Source organism: Coenobita brevimanus, chromosome 97 (assembly GCF_032717465.1).
Source record: "Coenobita brevimanus isolate Jiangsu-jjx chromosome 97, ASM3271746v2, whole genome shotgun sequence".
In the NCBI taxonomy this organism is placed as follows: Eukaryota; Metazoa; Arthropoda; class Malacostraca; order Decapoda; family Coenobitidae; genus Coenobita; species Coenobita brevimanus.
The window spans coordinates 4,490,197-4,510,734 of record NC_137050.1 but is presented as its reverse complement, the minus strand read 5'-3'; the positions used below and the strand labels follow the sequence as shown (position 1 = coordinate 4,510,734).

General features: G+C 41.7%; 1 protein-coding gene across 1 annotated transcript in view; it reads right to left on the bottom strand.

Moving 5' to 3' along the window:
* Positions 1-1,113: 1,113 nt before the first annotated feature.
* LOC145413613 (A-type potassium channel modulatory protein KCNIP1-like) overlaps positions 1,114-20,538 on the bottom strand; it is a 349,528-nt gene continuing 330,103 nt past the window's right edge. The window contains exons 6-7 of the mRNA XM_080283268.1: positions 3,296-3,358; positions 1,114-1,218 (exon numbers count right to left, since the gene is read on the bottom strand). Of these exons, the coding sequence (XP_080139394.1) occupies positions 1,171-1,218; positions 3,296-3,358 (111 nt within the window). The 3' untranslated portion in view covers positions 1,114-1,170. The remainder of the gene's footprint in view (positions 1,219-3,295; positions 3,359-20,538) is intronic.

Genomic DNA, 20,538 nt, shown 5'->3' with positions numbered 1-20,538 from the left:
ACATTATGCCTAGTAGAATCTTAGAATATGGAAGCGACGTGGAAGGGATATTTGACTTGTGGTCGGGGAAAAAGGTGGATTGTCCTTCAAGTTTAGGGAGAAAAAAAAAAAAGGGGATGTCGTGAGGGTGGAGGGGAGGGGGAGAGAAAATTTCATTTAGGGGAGGAAAGAGAGAAGGGGAAGGAAGGTACAGGGAAGGGAGAGGAAATGCCTAGAGGGGAGGGAAGAGAGGAAGGGTAGGGGGATGCAAAGAGAGAGGAGAGAAAACTGCATAAAGGGGAGGAAAGAGTGGAGGGGAAGGAGGACACAGAGAGGGGAGAGAAAAAATGCATAGAGGGGAGGAAGGAAAGAAAGGGAAGGGGAAGGATGGGCTTAGATTAGGGTTTCTTTTCGAAACACCGGGTCCCTTCCCGTCTCCCCTTCCGCTTCCCCTTCCACGTCCATCATTACACTCTCCTCTTCCGGACCAGTCACAAGCACCCTCTCCACAACCCCATCCGCCCACCTTACCCTCGTCCCCCTCCCCCTAATGCTTCCCCCTCCTCCTCCCTTCCCCTCTCGAATTGCAGTTCTCCCCTCTTCTCGATTTTCCCCTCTCATTACTTCCCCATTCCCCTCCCATCCTTTGCCCCCGCAAGTACACACACCCCTCCCATTCCCTTTCAAGACCCCTTTCATTCCGTTCCACCCTCCTCTATCTCTGCCCTTTCCCATGCTTTTCCCGTTCCATACGTCCCCCCTCCCGTTCTCCGCACTTTGACCTCTCCAAGAGCCAGGCTCCCCCTCCTCCTTCCAGCCCCATGCTCCTCCGTTGCTCCTTGGCGCTCCTCCTCCTGCGTCTCCTTCAGCAGCTGTTCTGATTCCTACTGTGTACCCTTTGCCTGATTCCCTTCCCATCCCACCTCCTCCAGAACTTCTTCCATTCCCAGCTCCCCTATTTCTTCCTGATTCTTGTGCTCCTGGCCCCTCCGCTCCTGCCAAACTCCCTACAGGCTCCTCTCGTCCTCCCCCTCCTCCTTGGGTTCTTCCATCGGCTCCTTCCTCCCCTCCTCCTCCTGCTGCTCCTCCGTTAGCGTCTCCCCCTGCCTGAACCCCCCCGGACACGCGCCTCTACATGTTGCAGTTGAGATCTTGCGGAGGGCCGAGGAGGGAGCAGCTTGGGGCCTCCTGTCAGAAGCTGGTGTCCAGGATCGTCAGGGAATTGGCGATGGTCTCGTCCTGTGGGCAGAGAAATAGGCTAGGTTAGGTTAAGATGGGCTAGGATTGTGTTGGGTTGGGTTAAGTCTGAGTTGAGCTGGGTTGGGTTTGGTTGGATTGGGTTAGGTTTGGTTAGGTTAGGTCGGGTAGGGATGAGTTGGGTAGGGTTGGGTTGGGTTCGACTGAATTTGGTATGGTTAGGTTGGGTTAGGTCAGGTTGGGTTGAGTTAGAGTAAGTTAGGTTAGGTTTGGTGTGTTTTGGTTAGGTTGAGTTAATCTAGGCTAGGTTAGGTTATTATTGGTTGGGTTAGGAAATGTAAGAGGAGCGTTGTATATAGGCCACCCTACATGTATTCATAAACAATAAGTATCAGTATCGTGTTTGATATTTACTTGTATTGCAAACATCTATTATATTATTATTATTATTATTATTATTAAACTTCGCCATATTAATGGCGAAGCTTCGTGTTTCCGTCAGTATTATTATTAATAATATTTTTCTTTGCACCTTTTTTCTTCGATCTTGATATTATACATGAAGGTACCCTAGGGTAACCCAAGTCCTTGCGTCAAATATAAATGACCTTGAACTATATTTGAAGGTCATACACTCGTTTTTCTTCTAATAATTTCATATTTGAAGTTGAAATGTCTCAGAAACTAATTGAGATACAGCCGATAAAAATGTTTGCTGAATAATTTTAGCATAATATTTTGCCATTTAGCCCAGTGGAAAGTACCGAATTCAAATTCCTTAGTTTTTTCTTTGCAACACGTTTTAGAGAAAACCACAAAAGCTTGAAAGCTGTAACACTTCAGATATATAACTGTGATCTCTCTTGTGATATGAAGGAAATATGGCAACAGTTAAGCATACAGTTAGCCAGTGATTGAGATAAACGTAAAATTTATGCATGTGTTCTTCGACACGTGTCTTCAGATATTTCTGATGTTACACAAGAAGTTACCTTAGGGTCTTCAGATATTATTTATATTAAACATACCGTGTATACCAGGAAGCTTCCTTCTTGTGGCTACACAGTAAGTGTAGGTAACTTGTAGTATTTATTATCATTATTATTTTTTTTATAATTATTAATATTTTCATCATCATCATGGCCATCACTATTATCATCATCACCATTATTATTATAATTGTTATTGTTACCGTATTATATGTGTTGATAACGACTTAGTTACCGGTACCAGTTAATCTGTCACCACCAGAGTCCAGCATCGTCCGTCACTTCAAGCCAGTCTTTTAATTCTCAGAAGTAATTTGTCTCATTAAATATTCTCAGCTTTAATTAACAGTAAGGGCGGCTGAATAGTTCCCTGGAAAACTCGGGTGTATGAAAAAATGTGTTGCCATGTTTTTTCTGTTCTTTTTTTTATATACTTCGATATATTTTCAAAAACGAATTCTTTTTTACTGAGGGAAAAATTTACATCAGGGTTTTTGAGTTCCAACTTATATCCTGCTCACACCCGCACACACGCGCGCGCACCCCCCCCCCCACTCAGTCTATCCATCTGTCAATCTAATTATCTATACCGGGATCTGGGTATATGTGTGTATGTCTATATATCTGTCTATCTATACCTTTATCAGTCCATTCATCTGTCCGTCTATCTGTATACGGTACCTACATCCATCAATCCATACATCTGTCTGTCAGTCTATTTATCTGTCTTTAGTTGTGTAATGCAGTCAGTCTGTATTTCTGTCTAAATCAATCAGTCAGTCTGTCTGTATCAGTTTGTCAGTCAGTCAGTGTCGATATCTGTCTGTTATATCTTTTTATCAATCTGTTTCAATTCATCTATCCATCCACCTGTTATGTGTCTGTCTAACTATTTATCTATCTGTCTGTCTGTTCATGCCTACCTGTATACCTGTTTATTTGTACAGTATATATGTTTTGTCCATTTAATTATCTATCTGTTTATCTATCTGTTTGTCTGTGTATGTGTCTGTCTATTTGTGTCTATCAGTCTGTCTGTCTATACGGAGTTATCGCTGTCTGTTGGTGTCTGCCTCTGTCTGTCTGTCTGTCTGTCTCTCTCTCTCTCTCTCTCTCTCTCTCTCACTTACGGAGGTGCAGATTTCCATAAACTCATCCAAGGTCACCATCCCGTCGCCGTTGATGTCCAGCTTCTGAAAGTGAGAGAGTGAGAAAGTGAGTGAGTGGTGTGAGAGGGTGAGTGGTGGTGAGAGAGAGAGAGAGAGAGAGAGAGAGAGAGAGAGAGAGAGAGAGAGAGAGAGAGAGAGAGAGAGAGAGAATTTACTTTTGAAAATAAGAAAAACAAACAAAACACATGTATCTAAAAAAGAAAGCCAGAGGAACCAAGAAAAATACAATGTAATAGAGAAAGCCGTAAAATCCTGAGAGAGAGAGAGAGAGAGAGAGAGAGAGAGAGAGAGAGAGAGAGAGAGAGAGAGAGAGAGAGAGAGAGAGGGAGAGAGAGAGAGAGATAATGAGTTTCGCCCAAGTTTTATGACATTCTCAAAACCCAACATATTTTCTCAGTTTTATAATACTGTTTTGGAAGAAATGTTGAATTTTAGAGCTATTTTTAATTTGATTTTTGATTATAGGCATATCATTTTTGTGGATTTTATTATTTTTGCTGTGATTTTTTTTTGGGGGGATGCAGATTTTTTTTTTTTTTCGCACATTTTTATTTTTTTCTGAAATTTTTTTGGATTGTGTTTGTTCTCTTCCCTGTGCCTTTTTATTCTTATTTTTTGATGTTTTACTGTAGGCTGTTTCTATAATATACCTTTTTGGGCGAAAGATTTTTGAGCACTTTATAATATACTCGTGTTAATCGATTTTGAGTTTGTTATTGTGAAATTTTGTTGATTTTCTCTCTGATGGTTTTTGTGTCGACTGTTTTTACTCTCTCTCTCTCTCTCTCTCTCTCTCACTCCCTGGCTTTACAAACTCCCTTCACCACTCCCCTTCATCCAAGCTTTACAAACCGCTTTCTCCCTCAGCCTTTACAAACTCCCTTCACTCAGACTTCCTATAGCTACTCCTTCTAACCCTAGACTCAACAACCCTCTCTCTGTTTGGCCTTACACACTCCCCTCAGTCACACTTATATCGCTGCTTCCCTTACTTAAACCTTACAAACCCCTCTTTTCCTTAGGCTTTACAAACTCCATTCACTTAGACTTTATAGAGCTACTCCTCACCCTAGTCTTTCCCCATCTCTGCCTGGTATGTGTCTCTGGCTTTATAAATTTCTCACACAGATTCTTTAATTTACTCCCCCCTTCCTAAGCTTTACAAACTTCCATGTCCTTTGTCCCTATAGCTTTTCATACTCCCTCTCTTCTTCCTCACTGTCCCTGCTTCCCATTCCTTCCCAGCCACCCCCACTCGCCTTCTCCATCACCCACTGTCCTCCCCATCATCCCTCACTTTCCTCCCCATCATCCCTCACTTTCCTCCCTCATGAACACCAGTCATCAGACCCAGACTCTTCTTCAGCCCCCCATCATCCACCCCACACTCCCCCATCATCCACCCCACACTCCCCCATCATCCACCCCACACTCCCCCATCATCCACCCCCACTCATCAAGCCCCACTCGCTCCCCATCAACCTCCACTCGCTCCCCATCAACCCCTACTCTTTCCCTGTCAACCCCCACTCATCAGCTCCCACTCCAAACTGCCAGGCCAAACAGTCAATCCATCAGAGCCCTGGAACCTTTTAGACCAAGTTGTCTGATTAATTATGAAAGCAATTTGGCGATTCTTTCATCTCGTTAATTAGTTTAAAAATAATAATATTGACGGGAGGAGACGGGGTCTGGTTGTGTTTGCCGCTGAATTTCGTGTGCTTGTTTGAATTAACCACACAGGCCTGTCATTAACTGCCCAATTACCCATTCAGCCGCTTGTTCCATGGTTCTGTTTGCTGTTTCTGTTCCTTTGCCTAGTTCCAGCATCACCCGTTTCCTTTCTCCCATACGTCCCATGGCACCATAATCAACCATTCTCTGATTTAATGAACCACACACCCTCTTGGTTTTTTATTCAGTGTGTTGTATTTTTTTTCAGTCATACCTGCAGTTGTACAGTCTCCCATTTTCGTTCTTCCATGCCTCCCATAAACGCCATAACTACATCAACCCTTCCATCGTACCATAGCCTCTCTCGTTCTCTACCATTCCTCCTATAATCCTCCTCTACCCTCAGTCCCTCATCCCATTCACTCTCCTCTCTACCACCAGAAATGCCATTCCACCATACCATTCCCTCCTTACTAACTTTACTACCATACCACAGTCTCTCCCATTCTACCCCATTCATACCCCATCCCCAATCCTATCTCAGTCTCGTCTCTGCCACCATTCTTGTTAGGTCACCTTGCTTTTCCCGTCATACTAACTTTGCCGCCATACTATAGGCTCTCCCATTCCCTCCCATCCCCCCACCATACCATCCCATCCCTTCCATCCCCCTACAATATCCCATCCCATCCCTCCCCACCATCACCCTCCTTCCCTCTCATCCCCACCACCATTCCCGCCTTCGCTAATCACCGAGACACGCTCAATTAGTGGATTATTTCTCCCTTAATTACGAAAATAGGCCCCGAATTAGATCCTTTCAGTTCCTCCTCCAATTAAAACTCGCGTCTAATTCAATTTCTAAATCTAATAACAGCAAGAGGAAGATTGGGAGACGAGGAAAGAGCAGGACAATTTTTTTTTTTTCATTTTCTTTTTAATTTTCTTGTTCGGCGTTTTGATTTCTTGTTTTTTTTTTTCATCTGTTCGAAAAATGGGTTGTGGGGTGATTGGTTGGTGGTGGTGGTGGTGGTGTGGATGGTTGATGGTAGTTGGAGTGGTGGTGGATGGTACTGATGGTGGTACTTGTGGTGTGGTGGGATGGATGATGGTGGTAGTGGTTGTGATTGTGGTTGATGGTTATGGTTAGTAGTAGTGGTGGTGGTAGTTGTATACGCTTGTGTTGAGAGAGAGAGAGAGAGAGAGAGAGAGAGAGAGAGAGAGAGAGAGAGAGAGAGAGAGAGAGAGAGAGAAGGCATAAATAATAGACAAGAAGTGAATAAATATATTTGATAGATATAGGAACATATATGCAGTATATCTATAATATATACACATACGGACAGGTAGATATAGAAGTAGGTAACGTATGTAGGTAGAGATACTGTAGATGAATTGAGATGAAAAATAGCCGGATAGACAAAAAGATTGACAGATAAGGATAATAGAGGAATAGACAGACAGATTATTAGACAGAAATAAAAAGAGAGAGAAAAATAAGAGGAACAGAGAGCAGAAAAATAAAGCAAGGTAAAAATAAAGGTCGCTGTCTTTAACACGTCCCCTCATCTCGTCTTGAAAGCGTCCTCTCTCTCTCTCTCTCTCTCTCTCTCTCTCTCTCTCTCTCTCTCCCCTTTTTATTTTCGCGTCTCCAGTTCGTCTCTCCTTTCCATTACTGTCTTTTTCCTCTCTTTCCCTCCCTTTTTAATTCCCCATCCCCTCATTCTGTCATTCATTTTCTGCCATGTCATCTTTTCCTCCCTAGTTCTTTCTCCGTTTCCTCTCCGTATCCAACCTTTCCTCCCCCCATCCGTATTACCTCTCTTCCTTCTCTCCTTCCCTCCTCCTCCAGTCACCCTTCCCTCCTTTCTCTTCCCTACCTTCCTCCTCCTCCTCTCCCCTTCCTCGCATCTTACTCTTGAACTGTCTTTCCCTGTCGTATAAATCGCCTTCTCCTGTTTCCCCATTTTATCCTCCTCTTCTGTGTTCTTTCTTCCTTCCGCTTGTCTCTCTCTTTATGCCTCTTCTTCCACTGTTTCCTTCGTGTCTCTTCGTCTGTCTGTCTTCCTTTTCTCCTCTTCCGCTTTGTCATTTAGTCTTTTATTTATTTACTCTTTTCCACGTTGCTTTGATCTGTTTCATTGTTATTTACACTCTTTATATACATCATTTTTGTCTTCACCTCTTTTATTTCATTTTCTGTCTTCGCCTCTTTTACCATCCCTTCCTTCATGTCTCTCCATTTTTCTTTCTTGACCTGCCTCTTTTTCCTTCTCATTTTTTTTTTTTCATTTTGACTTTTTCTACATTGTTTTGATTTGTTTCACTGCCATTTCCTACCTCTATTATCATTCTCTTTTTATTTCTGTCATTCGTATTCCCCTCTTCCTGTGTCTCTCTTCCCTTCCCTCTTCCCCCTTCTGCTGCATCGTCTCTATCTCCAATTTCCTTCATAGTTGTACCTTGTTTTACTGTCACGTATTTCTCTTAGTTTTATTTCTTTATTTTGTACCTCCTGCCTTTCTTTCGTCTCTGCTTCCTCCTCTTATTTTTCCTCCCATGCCTGTTCCCCTTTATTGTTCGCCTCCTTTATTATTATTTTCTTTGTTTTGTCCTCTCTTTCCTTCATCCTTACAGGCTACCTCGTTTTACGGCCACCTCTATTATTTTGTTCCTTGTTTTCTTACCACCCCAGCCATCATTCTTCCATTCTTTCCTCTTCCTCTGTTTGTTTTGCCATGTCCACTCTCTTTCTTTTTATGGTTTCTCTTCATTACTCCTGTTTTCTACTTTTCTGTGCTTCATTTAATTGTATATACTGTGTCTCTTGTTTCATTCCCTTCACATCTTCATCATTTTTTTAATTTCTTCCGATCCCTGTTTCATTCCCTTCATTTCTCTGCCTTATTATTTCCTTTTTCTTTCCTTTGCTTTTTCCAATCTCTAATATTTATTCATATTCTTCCTACGTCTTATATCATTCCCTTCCTGTCTGTGCCCTCTATTTCATTCCCTTCCTCTCTCACTCTTTTCCATCTCAACTTTCCCCGCCTCATCCTCTGCGTACTCTTCTCTGCAATTCAATTCTCTCTCTCTCTCTCTCTCTCTCTCTCTCTCTCTCTCTCTCTCTCTCTCTCTCTCTCTCTTAGTGTCTTTCCTTTTCCTTGTCTTTCGGTCTTATTTATCTCCTCGTAGTCTCATCCTCTTACTTCCTCTTTTTCTGCTCTCTAATATTCTTTCCCTTTCCCTCTCTTCTCTTCTCTCATCTCCCTCTTCCCTTCCGGCCCGCTCCCTTCCCTCCTCTCTCTTTCTCCTCTCCCGTCCCTTCCCCTCCTCTCTTTTTCCTTCCCTCCTCTCTCCCTCTTCCCTTCCCTTTTCCTTTGCTCAATTTCCCTCGGCTCCACCTTCCCTCTCCCTCTTCTTCTCTCCTCTTCCTCTCCCCTTCCCTCTTCCTTTCCCTTCTCCTCCTCTTCCCCCCTCCCCTCTTCCTCTCCCTAAACACACAGTCTCGCTCGAAGTCTGTAAATCTGAGAGGGGCGGAGGAAAGGGAGGAGAGGAGGAGGAGTTAGGATAGAGATTGAGGAGAGGGGAGGGAATAAGATGAGAGAGAGAGAGAGAGAGAGAGAGAGAGAGAGAGAGAGAGAGAGAGAGATTTAAATTCATATATATATATATATATATATATATATTTTTTTATGCAGACAGAAGTTATGACGAAAGGAGAAAAGAAATTGTTAATGGTGAAAAACTTTAGGAAATCACCGGAATATGTAGGGACTTTGCAATGGGGGGATGGAAGGAAGAGGAGAAGTGATGAAAAAAAAGGAAGAAGACAAATGAGTGAAATTTTTAAGGGGAGAGGCGAAGGGATGTGGAGGGATGCTGAGAAAGGCTTGTAATTCCGTAGCAAAATTGTGGAGAAATATAGATGCACGAGAGAGAGAGAGAGAGAGAGAGAGAGAGAGAGAGAGAGAAAGCAGGAATGATGGAACTCTTTAACTCATTTTCATCCTTTGTTTACGTTTCAGTGCCAGTCTTTTAAATCGCTTTTTTTTTTTGTTTTTTTTTTTACCAAACCATTGTGTTCCATTTTCTTTTGTTTCCCCATTCATTCATTCTCTCTCTCTCTCTCTCTCTCTCTCTCTCTCTCTCTCTCTCTCACTTATTCGCCTATTGTTTTTTATATATTTACACATGATGACCGGTTTTTGTAAATGGTTAATTGCGACAAGTGGAAATGTTGGGAGGGAGAGGCAGGGCAGGGCTTGATTGCTTTATTTCCTCTAACTTTTCTTTATTTTCTCTATCGTGTCTTTATTTTCTGTTATGTTTCTTTATTTTCTGTTATGTTTCTTTATTTTCTGTTATGTTTCTTTATTTTCTGTTATGTTTCTTTATTTTCTGTTATGTTTCTTTATTTTCTCTAACGTTTCTTTATCATCTCTAACTTTTTCTTTATTTTCTCTGACTTTATTTTCTCTGACATGTCTTTATTTTCTCTAACGTTTCTTTACTTTCTCTGACGTTTCTTTATTTCCTCTTACGTTTCGTTGTTTTCTCTAACGTTTCTTTATTTTCTCTAACGTTTCTTTATTTTCTTTAACTGCTCTCTATTTTCTCAAACGTTTCTTTATTTTCTCTAACTTTTTATTTTCTTTACCGTTTCTTTATTTTCTGTAACGTTTTCAGCTATACAGAATCTTCAATGATGGGTTCTGTGTAGGCCGAGACATTAGAGAAAGTAAAGAATTCAAATCTCTCTCTCTCTCTCTCTCTCTCTCTCTCTCTCTCTCTCTCTCTCTCTCTCTCTCTCTCTCTCGTTCCTCTCGTCCACACACGTAAGGATGCAAGAGAGAGAGAGAGAGAGAGAGAGAGAGAGAGTAGCCTAGTTCTGTCAGACGAGAATAAATAGCCTGTAGTCATGTGCTGGGTGTAAAGATAGGTTAGCTGGCGTGAAATTGTGTAATGAAGCAGGGAGTGTATAAAGGTTGACTGGGCTCACTTCACTGGCCCAATACACAGCTGATTACACTCATACCAGGGAGTGTAATTTAGAGATATCAAATTCCACCCCTCTCTCTCTCTCTCTCTCTCTCTCTCTCTCTCTCACCGACCACTTCGCGCTGATGATGTGTTCTGCGTTCCGTTGATATACTCTCGCCTCCCCCAGACAGTTCATTCATTTTAAGGAGGCCTCGTGTAGTGAAGGAATAAATGAAAACTGTGTATTTCCGCTCCAGGTTGAAGTTTCTCCAAAGCTGAATGAAATGTATAGATGGCAAAAATGAAAGAGAAACCATACCAGCCTTGCTCTTTGGTGCCGGACCTACGGGGACAGGACAAACACAAACCTAGCCTAGCAAGAAAGACAGCATACACAAGTTAAATAAAAACTGATAAAAGTGAGGGAAAGTTTACTCGCGTTTCGTGGGGCTCTTGACCCCCCCCCCTTAAAGAAACGGGCCATAAAAAGGGCCTAAAAGACCTCCCATAAGACCCAAAACGATGGAGTCTCTAGGACCTTGAGGGGAATCCTAGGAAGTCCTTTGTAGGCTAACTGTCTTGGAGGCTGTAAGGGGCTCCATAGGGCTTCTTTAAAATCAGTCCCTTAGTAAGTCAGTAACTCAGTAATTCAGTGACAAAGGCGTTTCTCAGCCAGGTGGAGGGTCCGGCAAAATACATATTATCAGCCATTAAATATTTTCCATCACAGTAAAGGGGGATTCGTGTAGCGCAGGGCAATGGCGTAAAGGTTGAGCGAGTTCCGGCGGGCGAGAAGATTAGCATGCAAATATTTAACACTGCTGTCACGCCGCTCACAGATTCGGCTGGCGACACGAAATTGTTTAAATGGTGCCGACAGTTGCAGGGGGTATGAGTCCCATGGCGAAGAAAAGGAAATTGCACCTCTTTTTTTTTTTTTTTTTCTAGTTTTAATGAATGTTTTATGTATTGTGAGTGTAATTTAGACGTTACTGATAATTGTTACATAAAAACATTAGTGATTTCTGTCTGTCTGTCTCTATCTCTGTCTGCCCGTCTGCCTGTCTGTCTGTCTATTTGTTTATCTGTCTGTCTGTGTCTGTCTGTCTGTCTGTCTATCTGTCTGTCTGTCTGTCTCTCTCTCTCTCTCTCTCTCTCTCTCTCCATCTGTCTGCCTGTCTGCCTGTTTGTTCATCTGTTATCTGTGTCTGTCTATATCAGTATGTATAATTTATCTCATTCCTCTAATAATGCATAAATAATAATAATGATTCTGTAACCACGAGTGTAAAGTAATCCAACGAACGTACGAAAGTTTACACTGATAGATCTACCTGCGTAAGCTATACATTTACCTAAATATTAAAGGGACAGTGTTCACCTAAAGATTAAAGGGACAGTATTCACCTAAAGATTAAAAGGATGTTCACCTAAAGATTAAAGGGACTATATTCACCTAAAGATTAAAGGGACAATATTCAGCTGAAGATTAATGGGACAATATTCACCTGAAGATTAAAGGGACAGTATTCACCTAGAGATTAAAGGGACATTATTCACCTGAAGGTTAAAGGGACAATATTTACCTAAAGATTAACGGGACGATATTCACCTGAAGATTAAAGGGACAATATTCACCTGAAGATTAAAGGGACAATATTCACCTGAGGATTAAGGAGACAGTGTTCATCTTCATTTTCTGTCTAAATCCCTGCAACAATAACTTTTTTTTTTTCATAGTATCGACAGTGCTATGAATATGTCCAGGAACTACAGGGACCCAGGTTCGATTTCCGGCAGCACCAGAACGGGGTTAATAAATCACAGACGGGAATTCCTTTGGTGTTTAGTACTATTGTTCGCTTTGACAGTCATAGATAAGTTTATAGGGAGGAGATTGGCTTTGAGTACTGGTGAATGGAAAATGTGCTGACTTTTTGTATTCCATTCTTTCATTTTCTTTGCATTTTCTTTTTTTCTTTCTTTTTCTTTCTTTTCGTTTTTCTTTTTCTCTTGCCAATGAGGTGGTGTGTTAAAATGAGACGAACTTTGGTCAGGAAGGCTCAGTGTGTGGAACAGGAAATAAGAGATATAGTTGTGTGTTGTAGTTTGCGTGAAATTGTCAGTATTAAGTTTTATAATTACCGTATTCCCATTTTCTGTTTCCTCTAGTTTGATATGAGTCTAAGGCCGGCATTCTCGTAGCTTTTGGAGGCTCCCTAGCGCCTCTTCCGTAGCGATTTATTTTTGAGTGTGGCTGGTTAATTCCCTTTTGTACGTTGTCTGTGCAGAGGTTGTCGATAGTGCAGTGCTTCATGTCACACGGAGGATAGTAAGGTGTAGTAAGCCAAATGAGTCGCTTAGGAAAAGGTGTTAGGGAGCGTCCTTAACCGAAAAATCCATCGTTCAGTACTGCCATTACATGCAGCCTCGTAATTCGTTGCTAACACCCTTTCGTAATCGATTTATTTTGATTACTACACCCGACTCTCCTGTTCTCTTGTATAAATCCCTTAGACCTCACCAGACTCTGCATAAGTTACGTACAAAAGTATATTTAACCAGCCATCTCCGAAAATAAATCGCTCAGGAAGAGGTGTTAGGGAACTTCCTTACCTGGGGAGAATACTGGCCAAAGACTCTTGATGTCGATCTCCCCGTATTTAACCTCTTCACCCCGCGGACGTATTTCTTATTTTCTTCGTACTATCTCCAGACGTATTTTATTCAATGTAGGAGAGAATTTTCGCAATGGAGGGGTTCAACTGAGGTTTTTACAATTCTGGTTTAGAGTTTAAAGGTAGGCGTATTGTGGTTTAGGGTACTGCTTCCAAGAGTCCCCCACCTAAGAGTGCTGCTTCCAAGAGTCCCCCGCCTAAGAGTGCTGCTTCCAAGAGTCCCCCGCCTAAGAGTGCTGCTTCCAAGAGTCCCCCGCCTAAGAGTGCTGCTTTCGAGAGTCCCCCGCCTAAGAGTACTGCTTCCAAGAGTCCCCTGCCCAAGAGTACTGCTTCCAAGAGTCCCCTGCCCAAGAGTACTGCTTCCAAGAGTCCCCCGCCTAAGAGTACTGCTTCCAAGAGTCCACTGCCTAAGAGTGCTGCTTTCGAGAGTCCCCCACCTAAGAGTACTGCTTCCAAGAGTCCCCCGCCTAAGAGTACTGCTTCCAAGAGTCCCCCGCCTAAGAGTGTTGTAAGAATACTGCTTCCAAGAGTCCCCCGCCTAAGAGTACTGCTTCCAAGAGTCCTCCGCCTAAGAGTGTTGCTTCCAAGAGTCCTCCGCCTAAGAGTGTTGCTTCCGAGGGTCCAAGAGTCCCGTGGGGTGAGAGTGCAAGTGTGTGTGTGTGTGTGTGTGTGTGTGTGTGTGTGTGTGTGTGTGTGTGTGTGAGGGACCAGTGGCATCCTCCAATACAAACACACTCACTCGCTGATTGGGGCGCCCCTAATCCAATCCTGGTGACGATTGCTGCCCTCCTCCACTTCTTGATCTCTCCTCTCCTCTCCTCTCCCCTCCCCTTCTCTCCTCTCCTCTCCTCTCTCTCGATTCAATTTCCTTCCCACTTTTCTTGCCGCCCACTCTCTCTTTTTCTTCCTAATTTTCTTTGTTGTATAATTCTTCTCAGTCGAAGTCAAAGAGAAGACAATTTTTGTTCTTGTTTTTTTGTCTGTCTTCCTTTTGTCCACTAGTGTTTTTTTTTTTTTTCTTGCTTTGCCTTTCTGTTTGTTTTATTTTTTGCTTACTACTTCACTCAGGGTTCTTGCTCTCTCTCTCTCTCTCTCTTTCTCTCTCTCTCTCTCTCTCTCTCTCTCTCTGTCAGGTCATTAACCCCGTGTTGCTTCTGGACTCGACAGGTAGACTGTGGAAATTACAGGATGCCATGACGGGTTTTTATCTACACACACACACACACACACACACACACACACACACACACACACACACACACACACACACACACACACACACATTTTAAAGCACTATGCACAGTTCTTTTCACAGCATTTCCGCTCCACCTCTCATCAGTATGTCGGCATCTAAAATACACCCCGCTTTTCCGTGGATAAAAATTTTCGATATATTTTAGGAAGTAGTTTCAGGAGGAAGAGAAAGATTATTATTATTATTATTATTATTATTATTATTATTATTATTATTATTGCGCTGCTGTAAGATGAAATTTCTCTTCCGCCTTTTGCATCGTATCCTCTTTTACCGCTCGGATTTATCGTCCACTATTACTCTGAATGGAATATTTACGTGTTCTTTTAGTAATGAAAGGCGCCAACGAGATTATTTCAACCCGCTGACTGCTAGCATTTCCCCCTGGATTAAAAATATATTTCTGGTTTGAAGCGGGAATGAAATGTGCGATCAGTGCAGTGATATCGGATGAGGCTTTTTGCTCCGATTCTTCTGTTCATTTTTACCGGAGGGAGAGGTGGGTGGGTTATGAGGTTGTAGTCAGTTTGCTTTCACCTGAGGGAACTGGGCCACTCCTACATGGGTTAAGGAAACTCCCAAACACCTTTTCCTAAGCGATTTATTTTCCTGAAGACACCTTACTTTCCTATTCTATCAATCCTTCTAACACTGCCATACTTTGCATAAAGAACGTACAGAAGGATATTAACCAGCGATGTACGAAAATAAATTGCTAAGGAAGAGGTATTAGGGATCATCCATACCCGAGGAGAATACGGGCCATAGTTGCGTGAAAATCTCCTTGGTTGCTAGTGAAATTGGCCTTCCAGTCTAATTATACCTGGTCATCAACTGAGCTAAAAGGCGTTAGGGTTAGAACAAATGCGCTACCCTCTCTCTCTCACCTGATACGACCTTTTTTTTTGGAACTATATAATTTTACGTGTAAGTTGGTAATGCATTAGCTGGACGCCATCTTTAATTTCCCTTTTAACGAAATTTGTCGGTTAAGGAAGCTCCGTAACACCTCTTCCTTAGCGATTTATTTTTGGATATGCATGGTATCCCTTTGTACGTTATTTGTGCGGAGTATGGCGATATTGGGAGGATTTAGGTAAAGCAGAAGAGGGCAGTAAGGTGTAATAAACAGAATAAATCGCTCAGGAAAAGGTGTTAGGGAGCTTCCTCAGCCGAAGAGAATACGAACCGAGGTCACATCTAGAAGACTTTAAATACATGTTCGTGTTTTCATTGTCTTCATATCTATAAAACTCTTATTCAAGACAAAGGAGAAAAAAAAAGAAAAGAAAAATGAAAGAAAAAGAGAGAAAAAAGAAAATGGGGGAGGCGAGTCCTGGCAGAGATGGATTTTTTTTTTTTTTAATTCTCTCTTTCTCTCTCACAACTCCAAAACGAAAAAATAAGGAGGCTTGTGTCAGACTTTTAGGGAGGGACGAAGTAGGGAGGAAAGGTAGAGGGTAGGGAGATGATGATGATGATGATGATGATGATGGTGATGGTGATGATGATGATGGTGATGATGATGATGATGATGATGATGATATGATGATGATGATGATGATGATGGTGATGATGATGATGATGATGTGAAGTAGAGAGAGAGAGAGAGAGCAGTATTGAGGGAAGGAAGTATATTGGAGAGAAGAGGAGGAGGACGGCTTAATTGGGAGGAGCGAGGGTAGTTTGAGAGAGAGAGAGAGAGAGAGAGAGAGTATATACGTGCCAGTGGTTAGGCCTGTGAGGTGTGGTGCGAGGATTCCGGGGGCTTGAATGATCTGTGAATGAGTGTGTGGCCCATATCACTTGGCATGTCATTGATAGTTAATTCTTTTTCGTGTTTCTCGTTCATTGTTTTTCTTGACCCTACTTCACCCCATCATTGAGTAGGAAAAAAGTGCATGATGATGATAATGATGATGATGATGATGATGATGATGATGATGATGATGTGCCTTTATATGCTCAAAGGACGAGGTCGGTGAGATTCCCAGGAGTCAGTGAATAGCAGTCAGTCAGTGCTTTGGGAGGAGGGGGAGGAGGAGGAGGAGGAGGAAGAGGAGGAGGAGGAGGTGGAGGAAGAGGAAGAGGAGGTGGAGGAGGAGGAGGATTTAGGCGGATGAGGATTTATTATTATTATTGTTATTATTATTATCATCATCATCATCATTATCATTATCATTGTTATTATAATTATTTTTATTTCAATGATTTCCTTTAGTAGAGATATGCGAATGTTAAAAAAGTTCAGGAAATGAAGTAGACTATTGGAAAAGAGATAAAATTAAGAGCTAAAGAGAGAGAATTATTATTATTATTATTATTATTAAGGGAGAGAATTAATATTGGACGTAGAAATTTGAAGGTGAAGAGGATAATAATTGAAGTAGACGAAAGAGAAGATTAAAACGTAGAAGGGATTATCGAAGAAGTGAAAGTAAGAGAGAAAAGTGAGACATGGAGCTTTAAAGTGAGAGAGAGAGAGAGAGAGAGAGAGAGAGAGAGAGAGAGAGGCGCATAGAAAAACAATTACATCGATGAGTGAGCATTAACAAGTAAGATATAAAAATGGACAAAGAGACAAAGGGAGATTTCAATAACGAATGAATGACAGAGAGCGCGAAGGTAAATGGAGTTTGGTGGGAAAAATGACGACTGGGGGAGAAGAGGATGACTAATAAAAAGGAAATAAAGAGGAGAGGTGGATGTCAGAAAAAGAGAGATGGGGAAAAGAGAGAAGAGAAGATTGAGAAGATTTTTAGATGAAGAAAATGGATAAAGAGGAGAGAAGAATAAAAAAATAATGATAAAAGAAAGGGGTTGTATTGGCTGAAGAACTAGGGAAGGAGAATAGTAGCAAGACAGGAGAGAAGAAAGATTGAGAAGAAGAGGGATTAGGAGACAGGGAGAGAAGAGGAGAGGAGTAGGATGGAAGAGGGAGAGGGAGGGAAAAGATAGAGGGAGAAGATGAAGAGGGAGGCAAAGGAGGAAGAGGATAGGACGAGGGAGAAAGAGGGAGAGAGAGAGAGAGAAAATACAGAGGACGGAATGAATAGTCAGGTAAGAAAAGAAGAGGAAAGAAGTACGATGCAAAAGAGAGAGAGAGAGAGAGAGAGAGGGAGAGAGAGAGAGAGAGAGAGAGAGAGAGAGAGAATATAGAGGAAGACGACGGAATGAAGAGGCAGGTAGGGGAGGAAGAGGAGAGGACGTGGAAGATCCATTATATTAATTAAGGAATCTACAGGTGACCCCCTTCCCGGATTTTCCTCCTGCAACCTTACTCACTCTGACTTCTCTTACTCTCTCTGTTGCTTCCTTGTTTTGTTATTGTTTATTTATTTATTTAGTTTATTTACCGTTTATTTATTGTTTATATATTTACTCTGTTTATTTTTCCCATTATTTTCTCTTCCAACGTTTCTCACAAATCCCATTCCATCTCATGCTTATAATTTTACTTCCTCGTTCCCTTACTTGTTTCCAGAACCGTAGGAATGAGCCTCCTTGGTTACTAGTCAAATAGACCCATTCAATCTGACTACACTTGACCATGAAAGGGGTTGGGATTTGTCAGTTGAAAACAAACTGACTATAGATTTACTAATGAGAAAAAATTAATAAATAAAAAAATGCTGTAAATGATTTATAAATGTGATCCTTGGACTCATTCTGCTGCCCCTGGACTCATTCTTACGGACTCATTCTACACTCCCTGGGCTCATTCTACAACCCCTGGACTCATTCTACAACCCCTGGACACATTTTACACTCCCTGGACTCATTTTACACTCCCTGGACTCATTCTACACTCCCTGGACTCATTCTACACTCCCTGGACTCATTCTACACTCCATGGGCTCATTCTACAACCCCTGGACTCATTCTACACTCCCTGGACTCATTCTACACTCCCTGGACTCATTCTACAACCCCTGGACTCATTCTACAACCCCTGGACTCATTATACAACCCCTGGACTCATTATACAACCCCTGGACTCATTCTACATCCCCTGGACTCATTCTACGATCATTAACTCATTTCTTTATCTGATTTTCCACATAAAGGTGTGCACTCGCTGGGATAATTACTCTCTCTCTCACACTTGCAATCGAAAGTGAGGTTAAAATATTTGATCACTTTCGTGTCTGCATTTTTTTTTTTTTTTTACCAAGCCAAAAACTTCAACTTCAGGAGGTTTATAAATACGTTTCTCGTCACCAGGAGATGATTTAACTTACGATAGGAAACTGTTCGTAAGTCTGTTCGTAAATCCGGGCCGCGTAAGTTCCCAATGACCCCCTCTCGGCAATAGATTTAACAGGGCAGTGAATAGGTAATGGCGTTTATACTCGCTAGGCTTGCGTGTTAAATCGGGCGTGTTGCTCGCGCCTTGATTATCAGGAGTGGCGGTGGAGTGGCGGTGGAGCTGGCGAGGTAGGTAGGAAGGTAGGTAGATAGGTAGGTAGGTAGGTAGGTCGGTAGGAAGGAAGGTAGGATGCGACTGGATATACTGTTTTTGTTTTAACTTGGCCCAGATTTTCGTCCTTTTGCAACGTAATTCAGGTGAATGAGTGACAGCAAGACATTTCATGGTGTTGGCTGTCTGTGTGTATGTGTGTGTGTGTGTGTGTGTGTGTGTGTATGTGTGTGTGTGTGTGTGTGTGTGTGTGTTTACTTGAACGTGGCTCAGATTTCTGTCCTCGTGCATCATATTTCACGTAGATAAGTGGCTGTAAAAGATACCGGTAGTGCTGTGGCTACATATCCTTTCCATTGCCGCCAATTAGTTCCCAGGTCAACTGTGGAATAAATCTCTTCTCAGGTCATCTCGAAAATAAATCTCTCTTCTCAGTTCATCTCGGGAATAAATCTCTCCTCTCAGGTCATCTTGGAAATAAATCTCTCTTCTCAGGTCATCTTGGAAATAAATCTCTCCTCAGGTCATCTCGGAAATAAATCTCTCTTCTCCACACAGCTTGGGTTAATTTCTCTGTGGTTAATTAGCCCAGACCTCGAAATATATTGACGTCATGTTTAATTGAGAGTCCATGTAATAATTTTTTTTTTTTTTTTTTTTTGGGCCAGGGATGAGGTTTCAGGCTAATTGGGCGGTGTTTGGAGGGTTTTGGGCGTTCTTATAAATAGCCCAGTTCTCGAAATAGGGTAGGTTCAATCGTATATATATATTCCCAATTTTATTTACCTTCGAAATAGGGTGAGTTCAAGGACACGTGATCTCAAAATTGGTACGGCCAATTTTAAGCCCTGCAGTGCGATGGTTCTGTGATTATTATTGTTATTATTATTATTATTATTATTATTATTATTATTGTTGTTGTTATTACTTGTTCTTGAACGGTCTGACGATTTTTCTTGGCTTCGGGGGAGTGGTTGAGCTGGAGGAGGGGTTTAGATGTACGATAGGCTTTATTAATCCCTCCAGTACTGGGTTCGTGTTGCAAAGTGAAAAAAAAAATATCGTCTGGTAGCAGCAGGAATAATATTGATGATGATGATGATGATGATGATGATGATGATGATGGTAATAATAATAATAATAATAATAATAATAATAAAAATAATAATAATAGTAACAGTAACAGCGATACTACTACTACTACTACTACTACTACTACTACTACTACTACTACTACTACCACCACCACCACCACCACCACCACCAATTACTGATAATAATAATAATAACAATAAGAACGTGTTCGAGATGATATGCTTAATTTACTGCCTCATCTTAATAGCAGTCTTAAGGAGGTGGGAGACTTGGTTATTTCCCTGATCAGCTCGGAAGGAGGGCTGTCCGGTCGATCCTAGTTTGGCTCAGATGATCAGAATTTGGCTCAGATCACAATATAGGATTTGTCATCAATGTTAGGCCTAGGTCCCGAAAATTGATGCCTCTTTGATTATACTTCTGAAATCAGTCACGTGTTGATGATGATGATGATGATGATGATGAAAATAGCGATGATAATGATGATGATGATGAAAATAGCGATGATAATGATGATGATGATGATGATGAAGGGGGAGGGTTGATGGCTGGCCGTATTCATGTCGGGTGAGGAGGCTCCGTAACACCTCTTCCTTAGCGATTTATTTTTGGATATCTGTGGTTAATATCCTTTGGTTCGTTATTTATGCAGAGTATGTCTCTGTTAGAAGGATTGGTGTAACACAGGGTAGGAAGGTAAGGTGTAGTAAGCAAAATAAATCGCTTAGGAAAAGGTGTTAGGGAGGTTCCTTAATAGACGAGAATGCGTGCCAATTTAGGGGGCTTCGTAGTGTCATTTCCTTATCGATTTATTTTTTACGTCGTAATATTCTCTTGTATGTTATTATATCGGTTTAATATTCGTCATGGTTTGCGTCAGTCACCTACCAGAGGATACTGAGGTGTAATGAGCAGACTAAATCGCTAAGGAAGAGGTGTTAGGGAATTTCTCAGTACATACAGTAAATGTACCTGCAAACAGATAATCATCATCTTGTTAATTTTTCACAATTTAACTCTTTGAACCAGTGACGCATCTGTATGTATGTATGTATTGTCTCTATCTGTTTGTTTATCTATCTGTGTCTGTCTCTAATTT